We start from the raw sequence: 16,176 nt of genomic DNA, 5'->3' as shown, positions 1-16,176 counted from the left end.
GTCTGTGTCACTAGGAAACTAGTGGAGGAGGAGGAGGAGGAGGAAGGTGTTCTCACCTGGAAGCTTCAGTTCATAGGATACAAACAGTTGAACGCTTTTCAAAAGTTGATGTAAAATGTATCTCATAATATCATCTACTGATGTGAATCAATTATGATAAATGAAAGTGTCTCATAATGACGATAGTCTTCTTCAAATCTGACATTTATACAAATCGTCAAAAATATTTAGAGAATAAAGTCAAAATATTTTTAAATGTGAATTTATTCTTGAATTATTACAACTTTATACTCTTAAAAACCTTTTATTTTATTCTTAACATCTCAGTCGGCGTGATATTCTGTAGTACAAGATGTCGTTTGGTTTTATTGGTGATGGTTTCTAAATATGAACCTTTTCTTTATTGTATTCAGTTGAACGAGGGGAGTAACGGTACGCGTAGTCGCATTGAACCGTTCGGTACGCATGACGAACCGAAACATTTGAATAAAAACCTTTATTTAAGCAGGTCGTCCCATTGAGATTAAAAATCTCATTGTTCAAAGTCAAAGAATAACTTGATGTTAGTTGTGATGAATAAATATATTTATATTTTTTGTATCGTACCGAACCCAACCGTGAGTTTTGTGAACCGTTACACCCCTAATATAAACTTTGTCTTTATGTGACGTTGACCAACATTTTACAAACAAACTGTCAAATATAACGTTTTGAACCTCAGAAGAAAAACAAGTGATAAAAAATAAAAATCAACAACTGCAGTTTGAATTTGAACACGTTTTTAATGTTTGTTAACAATCTTTCAGACTCGTCGTGTGACAACACTCACCTGTCGGCTCGAGAACAGGTGCGACTGCTGGCTGTGTTTCCAGGTCACTGAACATTAAAAGACCTTTTCCTTCAGCCTCTGTTTCCACGAGGCAGCTTCACCGGGCCGCGCCTGGCCTGGCGCGGCCACGCCTGGCCTGGCGCGGCCACGCCTGGCCTGGCGCGGCCACGCCTGGCCTGGCGCGGCCACGCCTGGCCTGGCGCGGCCACGCCTGGCCTGGCGCGGCCACGCCTGGCCTGGCGCGGCCACGCCTGGCCTGACGCGGCCACGCCTGGCGCGGCCACGCCTGGCCTGGCCACGCCTGGCCTGACGCGGCCGTCTGACGTCTGTGAAGCTGCGTGTTGAAACAGAGTCCGAGAGGAAAAACAGGAATGTGGTTTGAATCAGAGCAAGACCTGTACGGAAGTTCATTCATGCCCAAAACAAATGATTCAAACTATCGGATGATAGATGAACCAAAAACACACGAGCTGATGAGTTCTCAGCTGTTTTAACTTCTAAATCCAGATGACAGGTTAACAGTACACGTCGGCACCAGGTGAGTCGGTTGGTACCAGGTGAGTCTGGCCGTGGTTCCGGTGTAAATCCGTGTTTTTGTCACGAGTAAACATCCCCAGAGCGACTGCTCGTCTGCTGGATTCTCACTGAGGATCACAGATCTAGAAAATCTCAGAAACTATAGAAAACATTGAAGGAAAACATTCAGCAGAAGTTTGTGAAAACCTGCAGATCAGAAGTTTAACTTCTTTCTTCAATCACAACACCTGCAGGGTTGAACTTGTGTGTTTTTATGTGCGACTGGTTTCAGACACACCTCGGCGGCGGGGGGGGGGGGGGGGGGGTCGTTGTGATCCGGTGGGCGGGGCTAAGTCATACAGCTTGACTGACAGGTGCTAGGTCCAATCAGAAAGTCTCCAGCCGGTGAAGGATGTGTTGGCACTAAAGCCAGGCAGATCTTTGAGTCCGTTCAGCAGAGAAATCACAGATAAAATATTTTTTATATATATATATATATATATATATATATATATATATATATATATATATATATATATATAATGTTTTCTATAACACCATATCCATATTTACTGTAACCATCTTCATTTAGATTTAAAAAATATATTTTGCAAATGCAAAAAAACAAAACATGTTTCATATGAAGTATTTTTTTCTTCTATGATTGGATGAGCGGTGGTTTCATGGTGCTGTGATTAATCTCTTTACTCAGCCTCAACTCGACATGGAGCAACTCTTAACTATTTTTAAACTTTGTTTTAAACATCTTTTTAGCAGCATGCTGAACATTAACTGGAACATCACGAGTAGCTAAAAGCCTCAAACTGAGTCAAACATGCTGAAGAAGAGCAGAAGACTAACAAACCCTCCCATAACCAAAAACTGATTTTTAGGAGTGACCGACTTCTTCACAACACTACAGAGAAAACAGCCAACCAGCAGAGAGAGGAACCAGTCATTCAGCTGTACAACCAGCACATGAATATTAAGGCTGAATCTAAATGTTTGGAGTTCCCTTAAACATAATGGGACAAAAAGTCCGTAGGAGTAAGTTATCCTTCTTGCTATGCATCCTGCATGACAAGATGATATGCAACACTATTAAGCAACTGCAATGGAGAAGTATGTAATGAACATAACAGCCTTAAGGGGGCACTACTGAGGCAGTGGTGCGCTGTGGTGTACCCCAAGGTTCTGCCCTGGGTCCCATTTTGTTTCCCTGGCGACCCACTAGGCTGACAAAAAGAGGTTTTCAGGGTATCTCCTCTCACTCCTACACTAAACAACTTTCAATTAGTGGTAACTATCTTTTTTCTTGTGTGCAATTAACATTTCGTCCTCTAGGGTGAACTCATGTGTACCTTTAGTTTCTGGTTGAGATGAACGACTGGTTTCCCCGTTTATTTTTACCCATCTGTGAGGTGATTAACTCATCTATCGCGTTCTGCCCATACACTGATGGATGCAACAAATCAGCAACGAAAAAAACTTGATATCAAAGCAATTAGTATTGGCGCAATTATTTTTTTTCCAATGCCACCGATACACGAACACACGAGCGAGCAGCTACGCTAAGCAACGTCTCCACAAGCACCGGCTCAAAGTCTACAGAGAGCTCAAACACAAGAAGATTACAACCATAGAACAGTAGTTAGGTCTTTTTTTTGATCAAATTAAAAATATTTAAAGTATACTTTCATATAGAAGCAAGAAAAATAAGTAACATCTCAATACTCCAACAATAACTCTTACATTAATATTGTGCTCATTGGGATTCTATCTCTTTACAGATATTCATATTAATTCTTATAGATATTTATATATACTTTTTCCCTGTTTTGCGTCTCCTTGCCGTAAGAACTGTACGCCACCTCCAGCTGTTGACAGTCCAAAGACCTCATTGATATGGTTTATGAACGGAGACCTGATCCCTGTGGCTGATGGGAGTGTGGAAGGCAATAAGTGGTCAATGAGGAGATGCTATGAGGCTGGCGATTAGCACCACAGAAGGTCCAGAGTGACAATCGACTTCAGAACTTCTGGAGGGACGACTGAATCCAGAAGGTCAGGAGGGACCATAGACTTCCGGAAGTTCTGGAAGGAAGATCCATCCAGAATGTACGAAAAGATGAGTCTCTTCAGGAGTTCCAAATGAATGATCCACTCCAGAATTTCAAGAGGGACCATCCTCTCCAGTGGGTCATGAGGGGCAATCTTCTGGGATGATCTGCTCCAGAGGGTCAGGAGGGACCATTCACTCCAGTAGGAATCATTCATTATGGAAGGTCAGGAGAGATGATGCATTCCAGATTTTCAGGACTAAATGGCCACTCTGGAAGGACATGCTCCAAAACTTCAAGAGAGACTAAACAACTCCAGGAGTGATGAACTACCCTAGAAGGTCAGGAGGGACCATCTGCTCCAGGAAGGTCAGGAAGGATGTTCCACTCAAGACCATCTTGGGGGAGGGTCTATTCTAGAAGTTAAGGGAAAGTCCACTTCAGAAGGCCAGAAGGGAGCATCCACTGTAGGACTCCAGGGGGGGATGATCCATGCTGGAAGGTCATGGGGGGACCATTCCCTTCAGATGGTCGAGAGCAACCATCCACTCCAGAAGGACAGTCGACTCCAGTGGGTCAAGAGGGATGATTTGCTCCAGAAGGCCAGGAAGGACCATCTAATCATCAATCCCAGAGGGATCATCTCTTCCAGAAGGTTGGGAGCAACCATCCACTCCAGAAGGTCAAGATGGATGATCTACTCTGGAGGTTTAGGAAGGATGATCATCGAATGATCCACTCCAGGAAGCACTTTAATGGAAATGTGAAGAGTCAAACCCTAATGTCTAATGAAGCACTGAGCTGAAGGATGACGGACAGACAGACGGGACCCTGTAAAGTACCGGAGGTCATTCAGTCAGGAGACACTGTCTTTTTTTTCAGGCGTGGATTGTGGTCCAAAGTAATTTTGGGTTTAGCGGCACAGACGTAGATTAGCTCAAGAGAGTCCAGAATGTGGATCAGTTAGTTATAGGGTTTTAATCCAGTCTTTACAGGCTCTAAGTGGTTTAAAACAATATTGGTTGAAACCAGTTGTTTTGATCCAAACAGGTCCAGACCAGTCTAAGGGTAGCTGGTCACTGCAGTCTGTTTCTGGGCCAGACGTCGCAGTTCCTCCCTGATAGCCTTTATAAGGGAGGCAGAGGTGTGGGCAGAGGGTGAGGCGTCCTCTGGCGGGTACTCTGGAGTAGGTGAGGTCAGCAGGAGAGGTGGAGCCGATGGGTCCTGTAACGAGGAGCTGGGCATCTGGAAAACAGAGGAAGAGGAGAACTCAGGAAACGACAGCACCTGTAGGACAAAGGGAGAGAGAGAGAGACAGAGGGTGAGGCCAAGACCAGAAAATAGATCCAGATAAAAGACATGAAGAGAAACTGCAAAGAAATTGATGACAACCGACATTAGTTGTTGTTTAACAGATACCATCCTTAGTAGACTTGTAACTGAACAACATGAGGGTCAGCAGGGTCTTAAGGCACGGACTAGTCTTGACTTGCTTCAATTGCTCTAGACTGGACTGGTTTGATCAGTACTTATCTGAACTGGTCTGCATGGACTGCTCAGCACTGTTTCCGGATTGGAATCGAAAGGATTTATCTTGACAGGCATGTCTAGCCTGGACTCTTGATTTTACTGCTCCCCACTATAGACTCACACTCTCTCTGCTGGTTCCTGGTCTGGAAAGGTCCTGGTCTGAGTGCTGCTGGTTCCAGCTGGAGCCAGTGGGACCAGACATGCTGCGACCCACCCCTGGGTATGCGCCAATCTGACTGGACAAACCCACCTGGGTCAAATGGTGGAGTTGCGCACCTGGAGGTCAATAAATGTGACAGAAGAGGAAGAGAAACATGTATTTATGTGGTGTTGAGTTTCAGTGTAGCAGGATGTCAAAATCAGCAATGTACTGCGTATGCAGATGACTGTACCTGTGCTTCCCCCTACAGGTCGTGGTCTGGACGAGGAGGGGGGGTCCTCGTACGGCCCTCTACTGGAGTAAACCGACTCCTGCAGCTGTTCTCCAGTAGAAACATACCCTGTTGAGCTTAGACCCTGCCTGTATGAAACACACAGATAATCAGCACTGGTTCAGGTCCAGATTGCAGACATGGACCTGGTTTTAAATTGCACTGACACTGACCTATGCAGCAGGCCCTGGACTGATGTTGGAGCCATTCCCAGCTCTGCGTATCTCTGCAGAAATAACGAAGGAAGAGGAAAATGAAAACTGAACATGGAGTCATGACAGACTGAAAATGTCTGACACACTCACAGCAGAGAAGGGGCTTTGGGAGGGGGCAGCTGGGTAAGAGCCCCACTGCCTGCCTGGGGAGGGGGGGGGCTGGGGAGAGGGGCTGGGCAGGGCGGGGCTTACCCCGCTCAGCCCGGCGCTGCCCTGCGAGGACGGCGACACCAGGGCGAAGGCGTCATCCAGAAGGCAGTGCATCTGCTGCCGTGCCTCCTCGATTGAGGGCTGGGGGGGCATATAGGGGGGCGGGGCTGAGTCAAACACCTCGTCAGTAGGAGAGGGGCTGCTGTGGTCCGGGGGAAGGTCAGGGTCCGACTAGAGAAAAGAGAATTAAGAGAAAGTGTTTAGTGTGTTCCAAATCATTATTTACATTTATTTCATCCATCCATCCGATTTCTATCCGCTTATCCTGGGCAGAGTCCTGAGGACAGCAGGCTTAGGAGGGACTTCCAGATGTCCTTCTGGACCCCGAAGCCTTTCCAGGCCACATGAGATATACAGTATAATCCCTCCAGGTTGTTCTGGGTCTACCCCGGGGCCAGGAGGATCCTGATCACAAGTCCAAACCGCCTCACTGCTGAGGTCACACCAAACCACCTGTCTATCTCACGCTACATTTGACTCTCACGCTTGACTAAGATGACTGCCCTGATGCTGCTAAAGGTCACGTTCTAAAGGAACCAACAGAACCACATCATCTGCAAAGAGCAGAGACTCAATTCTGAGGTCCTCAAACCGAAGACCCTCCTCCCCCGGCTGCACCTTGAACTCCTGTCCATGACAATTTAGAAACAAGATCCGTATGGGACAAGGAACGACCCTGGTGGAGTCCAACACTGAAAACATGATCGATTTTGTTGGGAGTAGACGGACACAGTTCTCACTTTGGTCATACAAGGACCGGATGGATCGTAGCAAAGACCCTGGTACCCAATATTGATGCAGGACTACTCAGGTTACACGGTCGTAAGCCTTCTCCAAGTCCACAAAACATATGTAGACTGGATGGGCAAACTCTCATGACCCCTTCAACAGACCTGTAAGGGTAAAGAGCTAGTACGCTGGTCCACGTCCAGGACGAAGTCCACATTGCTCCTCCTGGATCTGAGGTTCAACAATCGGTCACAGCCTCCTTTGCAGAACCGTCGAATAAACTTTCCTGGGTGAAGCCGAGCAGTGTGATAGCCCGATAATCGGAGCACCCACTCCGATCCCACCTTTAAAAAAATGGAGCCTCCACCTCGGTCTGCCTCTCCACAGGAACTGTCCCCAACTGAAGAGACAGTCCAACAATGTCCAGAGCCATTAGGATTGTATAATAATTGATATACCATACAAAGAAAAAAGGAACCAAAATGCTACCCTGTCGAACTCATTCAATGGATGTGGGATCAGAACCACCAGAAGGACGGTGCTGTACTGCTACCTGGTTAAACTTGGTTTTCGTCTCACCATGTAGGCCACGTTGTTGAATCCCGGGTATTTCCTGTAGGTGCCGCTGTGATTGGTGAGCAGCCGGTCTCGGTCCGTATCAGGAAGACTTCCGGGTCCTGGCTGAGCTCGCCGACCTCGAGGAGAGCGCCTCCCTCTGGAGTGGGACAAAGACACTGTTTTGCCTTTCCAGCCCAGGCTTTATTCATGAATATCGTAAATAATAAATAATATGAGTTGAGTTAACTACAGGATTCTCAGGTCTGACCTCCTCCTGGAGTCGGTGGGGGTGAGGGGTGAGTGGTTGTCGCCCTGCAGGATGCAGTCCATGTGGTCATGGGCGGAGCTGTAGAGACGCTGCGCAACCTCGCCCTGCACTGGCCCGTCTCCAAATGCGTCCATGATGTCGTCCATCGAGGGAAACTCGCACTGGCCACGCCTCTTGGCGCGCTGCCGGAGTTTGTTCCTGTGGTGCTCGATCTCAGACTTGTGTCTCAGCGCCACCTGCAGGAAAAGCACAGGAGAACGATGATGAACAGTCAGTCCGGTTTCAAACGTTGTTGAAGAAAATCCTCATATAACTCGTTATGTTGAACCCAGCATATTTGGTTGCATAAAAACATCTCCACCAAACTGTTCCCAGAGAAGCCACTGTGAGAGGTGGTTAATAGAGCCATGCCAGGAAAATGAAGTCGTATATGAGGACATGTTTAGATAAGCAGAACATTGTGATGAAGTTCCTCTGAGAGACATTAGTTAAGAATCATGCCAAATATCATTTGACCTGCCAGAAATGTCAGCCTGACCCAGACAAAGAGGAAAAAGTCCAGATGCGTTCCGTTTTTGGTTCAGTCGAAGGGATTTGATTGATTGACTGTAATGTAAGGTTCAGTCCACCAAAGGCATAAAGCCAGACATAAGCACTCTGACAATTCGTTGAGAACTTGTCATTGTGCGCAATAAACAATCCCTGATGATTGCAACTCCAAGAACTGTGTCTTTCTGGGTGCAGTTTTTATCGGGGGCAGCGGTCTCACCTCTGTGCTGACCTTCTCGGTGAGGGTGGGGCTCAGGTGCGACGGCGGACTCGGTCGCGGCTGCATGGCGATCAGCTGCACCTTGTTGGCCTGACGACGCGTCCCGTTGGACGAACCGCGGGACAGACGGTCGACGTGGTCGAAGATGGAGGACGAGGACAGGAGCTCATCTGGACCGCTGCCTAAAGGAGCGGCATGTGAGAATAACACGTATGAGACAGAGGCTCCGCCTTCTTCACCAGCTCATCAACATCTGATCGATTGATGATTAGCTTTAATCTATCAGGAGATGAAGGTAGAAACTTACCCAACTTGTTCCTCCCTTCAGTCCAGAAGTATCAAAAAGAAAAGACATGAAACTGATTTGATTAGCTCATTCAACCTCCTCCTCCTGCTGCTGCTCTCTTTCCTCCTCCTCTCTTCTCCTCCCTCTCAGGTGTTTTTTCTTCTTAATCAGCGGTTTCCTTGTGACACAGTAAATCTCTAGGAAACCTCTGTCTGTCTGTCTGTCTGTCTGTCTGTCTGTCTGTCTGTCTGTCTAACACACACACACACACACAGTGTCTCTGACCATTTTTTGGCGTCTTCCTGTGCTGCTTCCCCTCGCTGGGCGTGGCCACAGGTCGAGTGCTTTCTTCTGCCGATTCTCTGCCGCTCGATTGGTCGCTGCCTAACGAGTCTCCGTCTGACGGGCTGAGTCTGAAGGATGAGAGACGGGAGTTTAATGTTTGGACTGTTTTGGATCTTTTACAGACATGTAAAGAAACCTGAACCTGGGCGTGGTACCTGCCCCGGCGGCGGCTGTTCCGTGCAACCTTTGTGGACGAGCCTTTAGATTTGGGGGTATTGAGGTCTCCGCCGTCAGAGGGCGTGGCCTCCTTGGCGGGGGCCGGCAGCGGGCCGGGCTCCTGGATCACCATGATGTCGTCTTTGCTGTGCTGACCCAGGTGCAGCTTTGCAAAGTCGAAGCCTTTGACGCTCGGAGCCTGAAGCTGAGAAGAGGACACGGTGATCAGCTGCTAGCGTGGACGACAGGAAAGACAGAACTACTTCCTGTTGACCTCTGACCTTCTGCCTCTGCTGGATGGTGTTGATGGCGTCCGGCTGGAACTCCAGCTTCTCTGAGCCGCACAGCTTCCAGTAGAGGATGATGATGATGAAGACAGCGAGCAGGACGGGGACGACCACACCGACGATTAGCCAGATGCTGCTGCTCTGAGTCTCCGCTGTAGGGACAGACAGGGTCTCCACAGCTGGAGATGGGAGAGAGACAGGTGAGAAAGAAGTGAGAGACAGGGGGGAGACAGAGAGAGACAGGTGAGGGACAGGTGAGAGACAGGACAGAGACAGGTGAGAGGACAGAGACAGGTGACTTCTCTAGACTTACATTGGGCGATTGGCCTCTGGACGCGGTGTCCGAGGACGATGGCGGCTCTCTGAAGGTCCAGACGGTTCAGGGTGACCGCCATCGCCTCGGCAGGTATCCGCTCACCACCTGGACCCTCCACGAAGTAGAAGACCTCCAGAGGACGCTCCGCCCCCGACAGCCTCGCCACCCGCACCACCTGAGAAACGACAGGTTAAAGGTGATGAACATATTCAGGAGAGAAGAACCAACCAGACACTGATGTGTCATTCAGAAACTCTTGTTCACTGATTTTCATCAGGTTGTAATCTCTGTACAGGTGTGTCGATAGAGGTGTACATGTACCTGCAGACTGTTGTTGCCCACAGCTGTAGCTCTGCTCCAGCGCCTCCTGCTGGTGACCTGCAGACTCTCCTCCAGCAGCAGCGCCAGACGTCTCTCCAGACGAGCTTTAAAACTCTTCTCGGCCACCATCTGCTCCTGAACTCCCAACAGGACTGAAGACAAACACACATTCACACAGTAAACACTAGAAAATTCTACCAAAAGACTGAAGCAGACGTGTTCTCACCTGTACGGACCCAGGTGGAGCGCAGGTGGTGAGACGTGTTCAGCTCAGGGTAGTGGAAAGCTGTTTAACACACATTATTCACATATTTAACACGTTTCAAAGTGTGTTTTTCACACATTTATAGATTTCATATGTAAAAAAACACAATGACATTATTAACACGTGTGTACAAACAAACTTCGTACGTTCTGCGATCTGAAGGGCGGGAAATCCGACGTAGAAGCTGAACTCGACCAGACTGAGCTTCCTCAGGTGTTCGCTGACCTCTGACCCCAGCAGGTAGTCCCGCCCATCACGCACCGCAAAGGTGATGTCGACGGAAATCTTCTGCTCAGACGGCGCCGCCGCTGGCCGGCTCACGGACATGGAGATGTTCAACAGCTGGAGAACACACAGGTGTACAGATGCTGCTGATTCTTTTGAAAGACTCATTCATTCATTTTGAAGGTGAGAGGCTCACCTGTACGGTGACGTTTCCCGTACGGTGCGATCGTCTGCGCGTCTCGGCGTACGCCATCATCAGCCCTCTCTCGACGCGCTCGCTGAAGTTACAGACTCTGACGTCGATGTGGGCGGGGACGAACTGCAGCACAGAGTGGATCTGGTACCTGAGGTTAGGTACGGTGTAGAGTGGCGACACGGTGGGAACCGGGCCGGAACCGCGTGGCAGTTGGCGGAGGGCGTTGATGACCGACATGGCGGTGAAGATCAACGGTCCCGACACGACGCGGAAGGCAAAACTGGACGGAGTTCTCAGGAACTGATGAGGCGGCAGAGACAGACGGCTGTCAATCATCTGACATCAATAGCTTTAATCAATCAAGTACAATAGGTGAGAACAACTAATCAATAACTCAACTAAAACTAGGTGGTGTTTGTGATGGAGGAGGTGTTTTTGGTGTTGGAGGTTGAGGAGGTGGTGTTTGTACCTGGAGCTCCACTGAACGGTTGAACTCTCTCTTCAGAAGAGATCTGACTTGAGTGAAACCTGCTGACGAACCTTTGGAACCGACTGCAGGAGAACAAAGAAACGGATCAGCTGATCAAGATCTTTCTGATCACATGACATACAGGACCCGGCGCTGCTGTCACGTGACCTACTCACCTACTCTGACCAGGTACATCTCCGGCTTGGTGATGTTACACAGGTACTGTCTGGTGGGCGAGGTCTGGCCCATTCTGGGTGTCGTGACCGGGGGGGCTCTGGTCAGGCTGATGGCTGTGATCTGTGCGGTTGTGGTTGTGGCCTTAGTAGTGCTCCTGGTGGGTGGAGCCTTCACTGGCTTCTCCGTGACCACTGGAGGCCTCTCTGGTCTGTCGGGGCGGGTGGGAGGCACCCGGCCGGTGGTGTTGGAAGGGGCACGAGGACGAGGAGAGGGTCTGCCCGGTGCCGGGGCACGTTCTTTGGGTTTTAGATCAGGAGGAGAAGCCGTTTTTATAGTGGTTGGCGGTGGAGGTGGGTTCTCCTCACCCGTGACAGTGGGTGAGAGGGTGAGGGGAGGGGTGGGCCCCTCTAGAGGATGCTTGGACTCCCGTTCTGGAGGAGGACCAGAGCTTGGGGATGGAGAGGAAGATGAAGAGGGACGGTGGGTTTGTGTTGTTGTGGGAGTGATGGGGGGTTTGGAGTCAGTCCAGTCCACCGGGTCCTGGTGTCTCCCCCTCTCCCTCTCTCTCTCCCTCTCCCGGGCCAGCAGGTTGGTGTAGTACTCCATACTGTTCATGTCCGGCAGCAGCAGCTCCGTCGGCTCCAGAGGCATCATGTCCTCCAGGTCGTAGTCCTCGTCCCAGTTGGGGAAGACGTCCGGATGCGAGGGGCGAGTGTGCAGCGGGATGCTGGGGGTGGAGGAGGAGGGTGAGAGAGGGAGGCGTGAGGAAAGGGGAACGGTGGGACGGGCGGGGAAGGCGGTGTCGTAGGAGACCCAGTCGCCACCTAGGTCCTCGTCATAGGGGTGGTCGGGTAGTGGTGTGGCCAGAGCCAGCTCCTCTCCGTCAGGCACCATGAAGGACAGAGTCTCCAGGTAGTCTCCGGAGCCCCATGCTTCTTCCTCCAGGGAGGGGTCCTGCTCCCAGGGGGGAGGAGGGGTGAGGGTGGGCTGGGTTTGTTGGGGGGGCAGGGCTGGGGGAAGGCTCGGGGACAGGAGGTCTGGAGGTCTCAGCAGGAGGTGGATCCCCTGAGCGCCAGAGTCCGAGTCCTCTACTGAGCCGCCGGTGCCACCGCTGTTACCATGGTAACCGTGATCTGAAATCTGAGGGCTGGGGGCCGGGGGTCCTGAAGGAGAGGATGGTGATGAAGGACGGGACGGAGAGTCCGCCGTCCTGTTGAAGTCCAGCACACCTGTGAGGCAAAGACAAGGGTTAAATTAACATTTACTTTCACTGTATTTTCCCAGACCAAAACTAAGGAGACCGAACCAAATAACAGAATATATAACACACACACACACACACACACACACACACACACACACACACACACACACACACACACACACACACACACACACACACACACACACACACACACACACTCAGGATCAGTGAGGAGACGAGAACACACTATATAATATTATATCATATTATATCATATTATATATATGATATATATATATATACATATATATACATATACATATATATACATATATATGTATATATATGTATATATATACATATATATACATATATATATGTATATATATGTATATATATACATATATATATACGTATACGTATATATACATATACGTATATATATATATATATATATATATATACACATATACGTATATATACACACATGTATGTATGTATGTATGTGTATATATATATATATATATATATACACGTATATGTATATATATATATATATACATATACGTATATATATATATATATACGTGTATATATATATATATATATATATACGTATATGTATATATATATATATATATATATATATACACATATACGTATATATACACACATGTATGTATGTATGTATGTATGTGTATATATATATATATATATACACGTATATGTATATACATATATACATATACGTATATATATATATATATACACGTATATGTATATATATATATATATACATATATACATATACGTATATATATATATATATATACACGTATATGTATATATATATATATATACATATACGTATATATATATATATATATATATATATATATATATATATATATATACACACATATACGTATATATATATATATATATACGTATATGTATATATATATATATATATATAAAATAGATATATATATATAAACTATAAACAGACTCACATCTCGTATAAGGAAGTTGCTGAATCATGATAAAATCAGAAACATACCTGCAGCAGGTGAGCTTGACGTCACCACGGAAACCAGCGTGCCGGCAACCAGCAGAATCACACCGAGTGTGCGTTTGCACGCTGAGGTTCTGGGGTCCATCCCGGTCCCGGTCCCGGAGCCGGGGCCCCGCGGGATCACAGGGTCCATCAGCGTCCTCAAAGGGCCGCCGGTCTGATCCCGGTACAGAGAGCCGAGCGGCCGTCAGGACCCCCTGAACCAGGAGGGACACAAGTACTCAGGTCTACTTCAGTAAAAGTACTAATACAACAGAGTACAAGTACTTTGTTACAAGTAACAGTCAAAATATACTGAAAGTGACAAAGGTATCTATGATAATACATCATTATTTATTCATGATCAGTGAGTACAGCTCCTGATCAATCAAACCATCTGACATCCCATAATGCAGACAGAAGAAATGTATATTTATACATATTATATATAGTACATATACATCATATCACTATTATATAACATATATATGATATATAAAATAATGTATTATAGATACATAAAACATATGTCATATTTAAATACGAAGGTCAGAAACTCTGCTCCTTCATTCATCTCCTGCTCGGGCCCGGTTCAGCCTCCACCAGGCCCGGTTCGGTTCCCACTCTGACCCCATTACCGGAGAGATAACGAGCACCGGCCCGTCCGTCCTCCGCGGACACACCGGGCATGACGGCTGCTTTTATCCCGCTCCACAGTCACCATCCCGGGTTAGAGTGCCCTAATTGGCCGGTCCGGTCCAACACCGGTTTAACGTGTCCACGACCCTGATCCATATCATGAACCTGGTAGTAGTCCTGGTCCAGAGCCGCCTCCCTTCTCTCTGTAACGAGCTGAGAGCCGCAGCCGGAGCCTCCACAACCGAGCCGAGCCGAGCCGGGCCGAGCCGAGCCGGGCCGAGCCGAACCGCGGCGACGCGGATCAGCCAACCCCCCCACCGACACCGTTCATAGGGAGGAACCGAGCCGAGCCGAGCCGGGCCACCGTCAGCATGCATTGTGTCGGGCAGAGGAGACCTACCTGCCATCCTGGAGATGCGGATCGGGCGCGTCACGCCTCCAGAGCCGCGCGGCGCGCTCCCTGCGCGGGGATGGAGGAGGCGGAGGGTCGCTGCAGAATCACTCCTTCCTCCTCTCTGTCCGCAGTCTGCCTCACCTCTAAACGGTGATCTGGACCCGTCCGTGCCGGTCCCGGATCCGTGTCACGTTCAGGGACGGTCCGGTCTCGGTACCGGTCCGACCCGCTCCGCCTGCTGCTGCTGAGCGTCAGCGGATCAGATCTACAATTCAAACGGCATCTTGCTTCTTTTCGTCTCTCCTCACACACGTTCCTCTATCAGAGCTGAACACGGATCAGTTCTGCAGACGGACCCTGATGGGACCTGGACTTCAGACGGGTCCGGTCTGACTGAGAGAATCCAGCTGCAGAGGTTCAGAGAGAACCAGTCCGGTTGAATGAGAACCATCACAGATCACACAAAGCACATCAATGTGTGTCTTTGTGTATGAAACACAAACTGCAACAGTTTATTGTCAATAATGACATCAACGCTAATAACTCATTGATCTACGGTGTCCTGGAGGAACCTTCTTACACACTCTAGCGCCCCCCAGAGGAACTAAAGCACACTTACTATTTAAAGACCTCAGTCCTCCTGTCAGAGCCACAGTTAGCATGTAAGATAGCTTAGCATCAAAGCTAAGCCAAGCTCGTCATAGCAATATAAGCTATATTAATTATTAATTTGAAATCAGTAAAAAAGCAACATCTGGGGCTCTATAACATGAAACAAATCATTTGACATGTATTGATTGTGTGGAGTTCATTTGCATGAAACATAACAAAACATAACAATAAACATGAAGTAACTGGTGCAACTAACAAAAATAATGATAAGTTTAAATCTCATAAAAGTATTTATATTAAATCAAATAAAAAACATCAACAGTCTGACGTGTATCAGTAGTTTGACCTGTATGAACATAAATTAAACACAAATCATTAACATGAAGTGCACATAGTCATTAACATAAAGCAAACAAACTATACATTCAGATAAAAACAGCTCATATGAAAACTAACGTCCTTATTTCCCTCATAGAAAGTCCTTAAAGCACTAAATGGACCCAAAAACAGTGAGCATGTTATTATATTAGCATGTTATGTTGTAAGCTAGCCAATGTTAGCGAAGACACAATGCTAATGTTAGCATTATAAGTTTAAGGTTTGTGGCACCAGAATGAAACTAATGTGATCACCAAAGTCACCAGGAACTAGGAAGTGAGTTCAACATACCCAGTTCATCTGCTGGTTATCTGGATTAACTAACCCTAACTACCAGATCCATCTCAACCGTCCTACTGGTTATCTGGATTAACTAACCCCAACTACCAGATCCATCTCAACCGTCCTACTGGTTATCTGGATTAACTAACCCCAACTACCAGATCCATCTCAACCATCCTACTGGTTATCTGGATTAACTAACCCTAACTACCAGATCCATCTAAATGGTCCTACTGGTTATCTGGATTAACTAACCCCAACTACCAGATCCATCTCAACCATCCTACTGGTTATCTGGATTAACTAACCCCAACTACCAGATCCATCTCAACCGTCCTACTGGTTATCTGGATTAACTAACCCTAACTACCAGATCCATCTAAATGGTCCTACTGGTTATCTGGATTAACTAACCCTAACTACCAGATCCATCTCAACCATCCTACTGGTTATCT

At 47.6% G+C, this 16,176-nt stretch overlaps 1 protein-coding gene across 1 annotated transcript; it reads right to left on the bottom strand.

Annotated features, from left to right (window-relative positions):
* Positions 1–4,467: 4,467 nt before the first annotated feature.
* LOC306796055 (UPF0606 protein KIAA1549) lies at positions 4,468–13,570 on the bottom strand (the record flags this gene model as incomplete). Its single annotated transcript, XM_079294834.1, has 19 exons — positions 4,468–4,692; positions 5,057–5,211; positions 5,328–5,451; positions 5,536–5,592; positions 5,672–5,962; positions 7,100–7,235; positions 7,347–7,582; positions 8,128–8,297; positions 8,675–8,814; positions 8,902–9,107; positions 9,184–9,368; positions 9,503–9,680; positions 9,827–9,978; positions 10,053–10,112; positions 10,238–10,433; positions 10,513–10,812; positions 10,982–11,064; positions 11,158–12,387; positions 13,423–13,570. 19 exons carry the CDS (start codon positions 13,568–13,570, stop codon positions 4,468–4,470), a joined length of 4,272 nt encoding a protein of 1,423 aa, XP_079150960.1.
* Positions 13,571–16,176: the final 2,606 nt, after the last annotated feature.

The sequence above is a fragment of the Melanostigma gelatinosum genome, assembly GCF_949748355.1.
Source record: "Melanostigma gelatinosum genome assembly, chromosome: 22".
Classification (NCBI taxonomy): Eukaryota; Metazoa; Chordata; class Actinopteri; order Perciformes; family Zoarcidae; genus Melanostigma; species Melanostigma gelatinosum.
The sequence above is the reverse complement of the archived record's forward strand: the minus strand, read 5'-3'. Positions and strand labels throughout refer to the sequence as shown.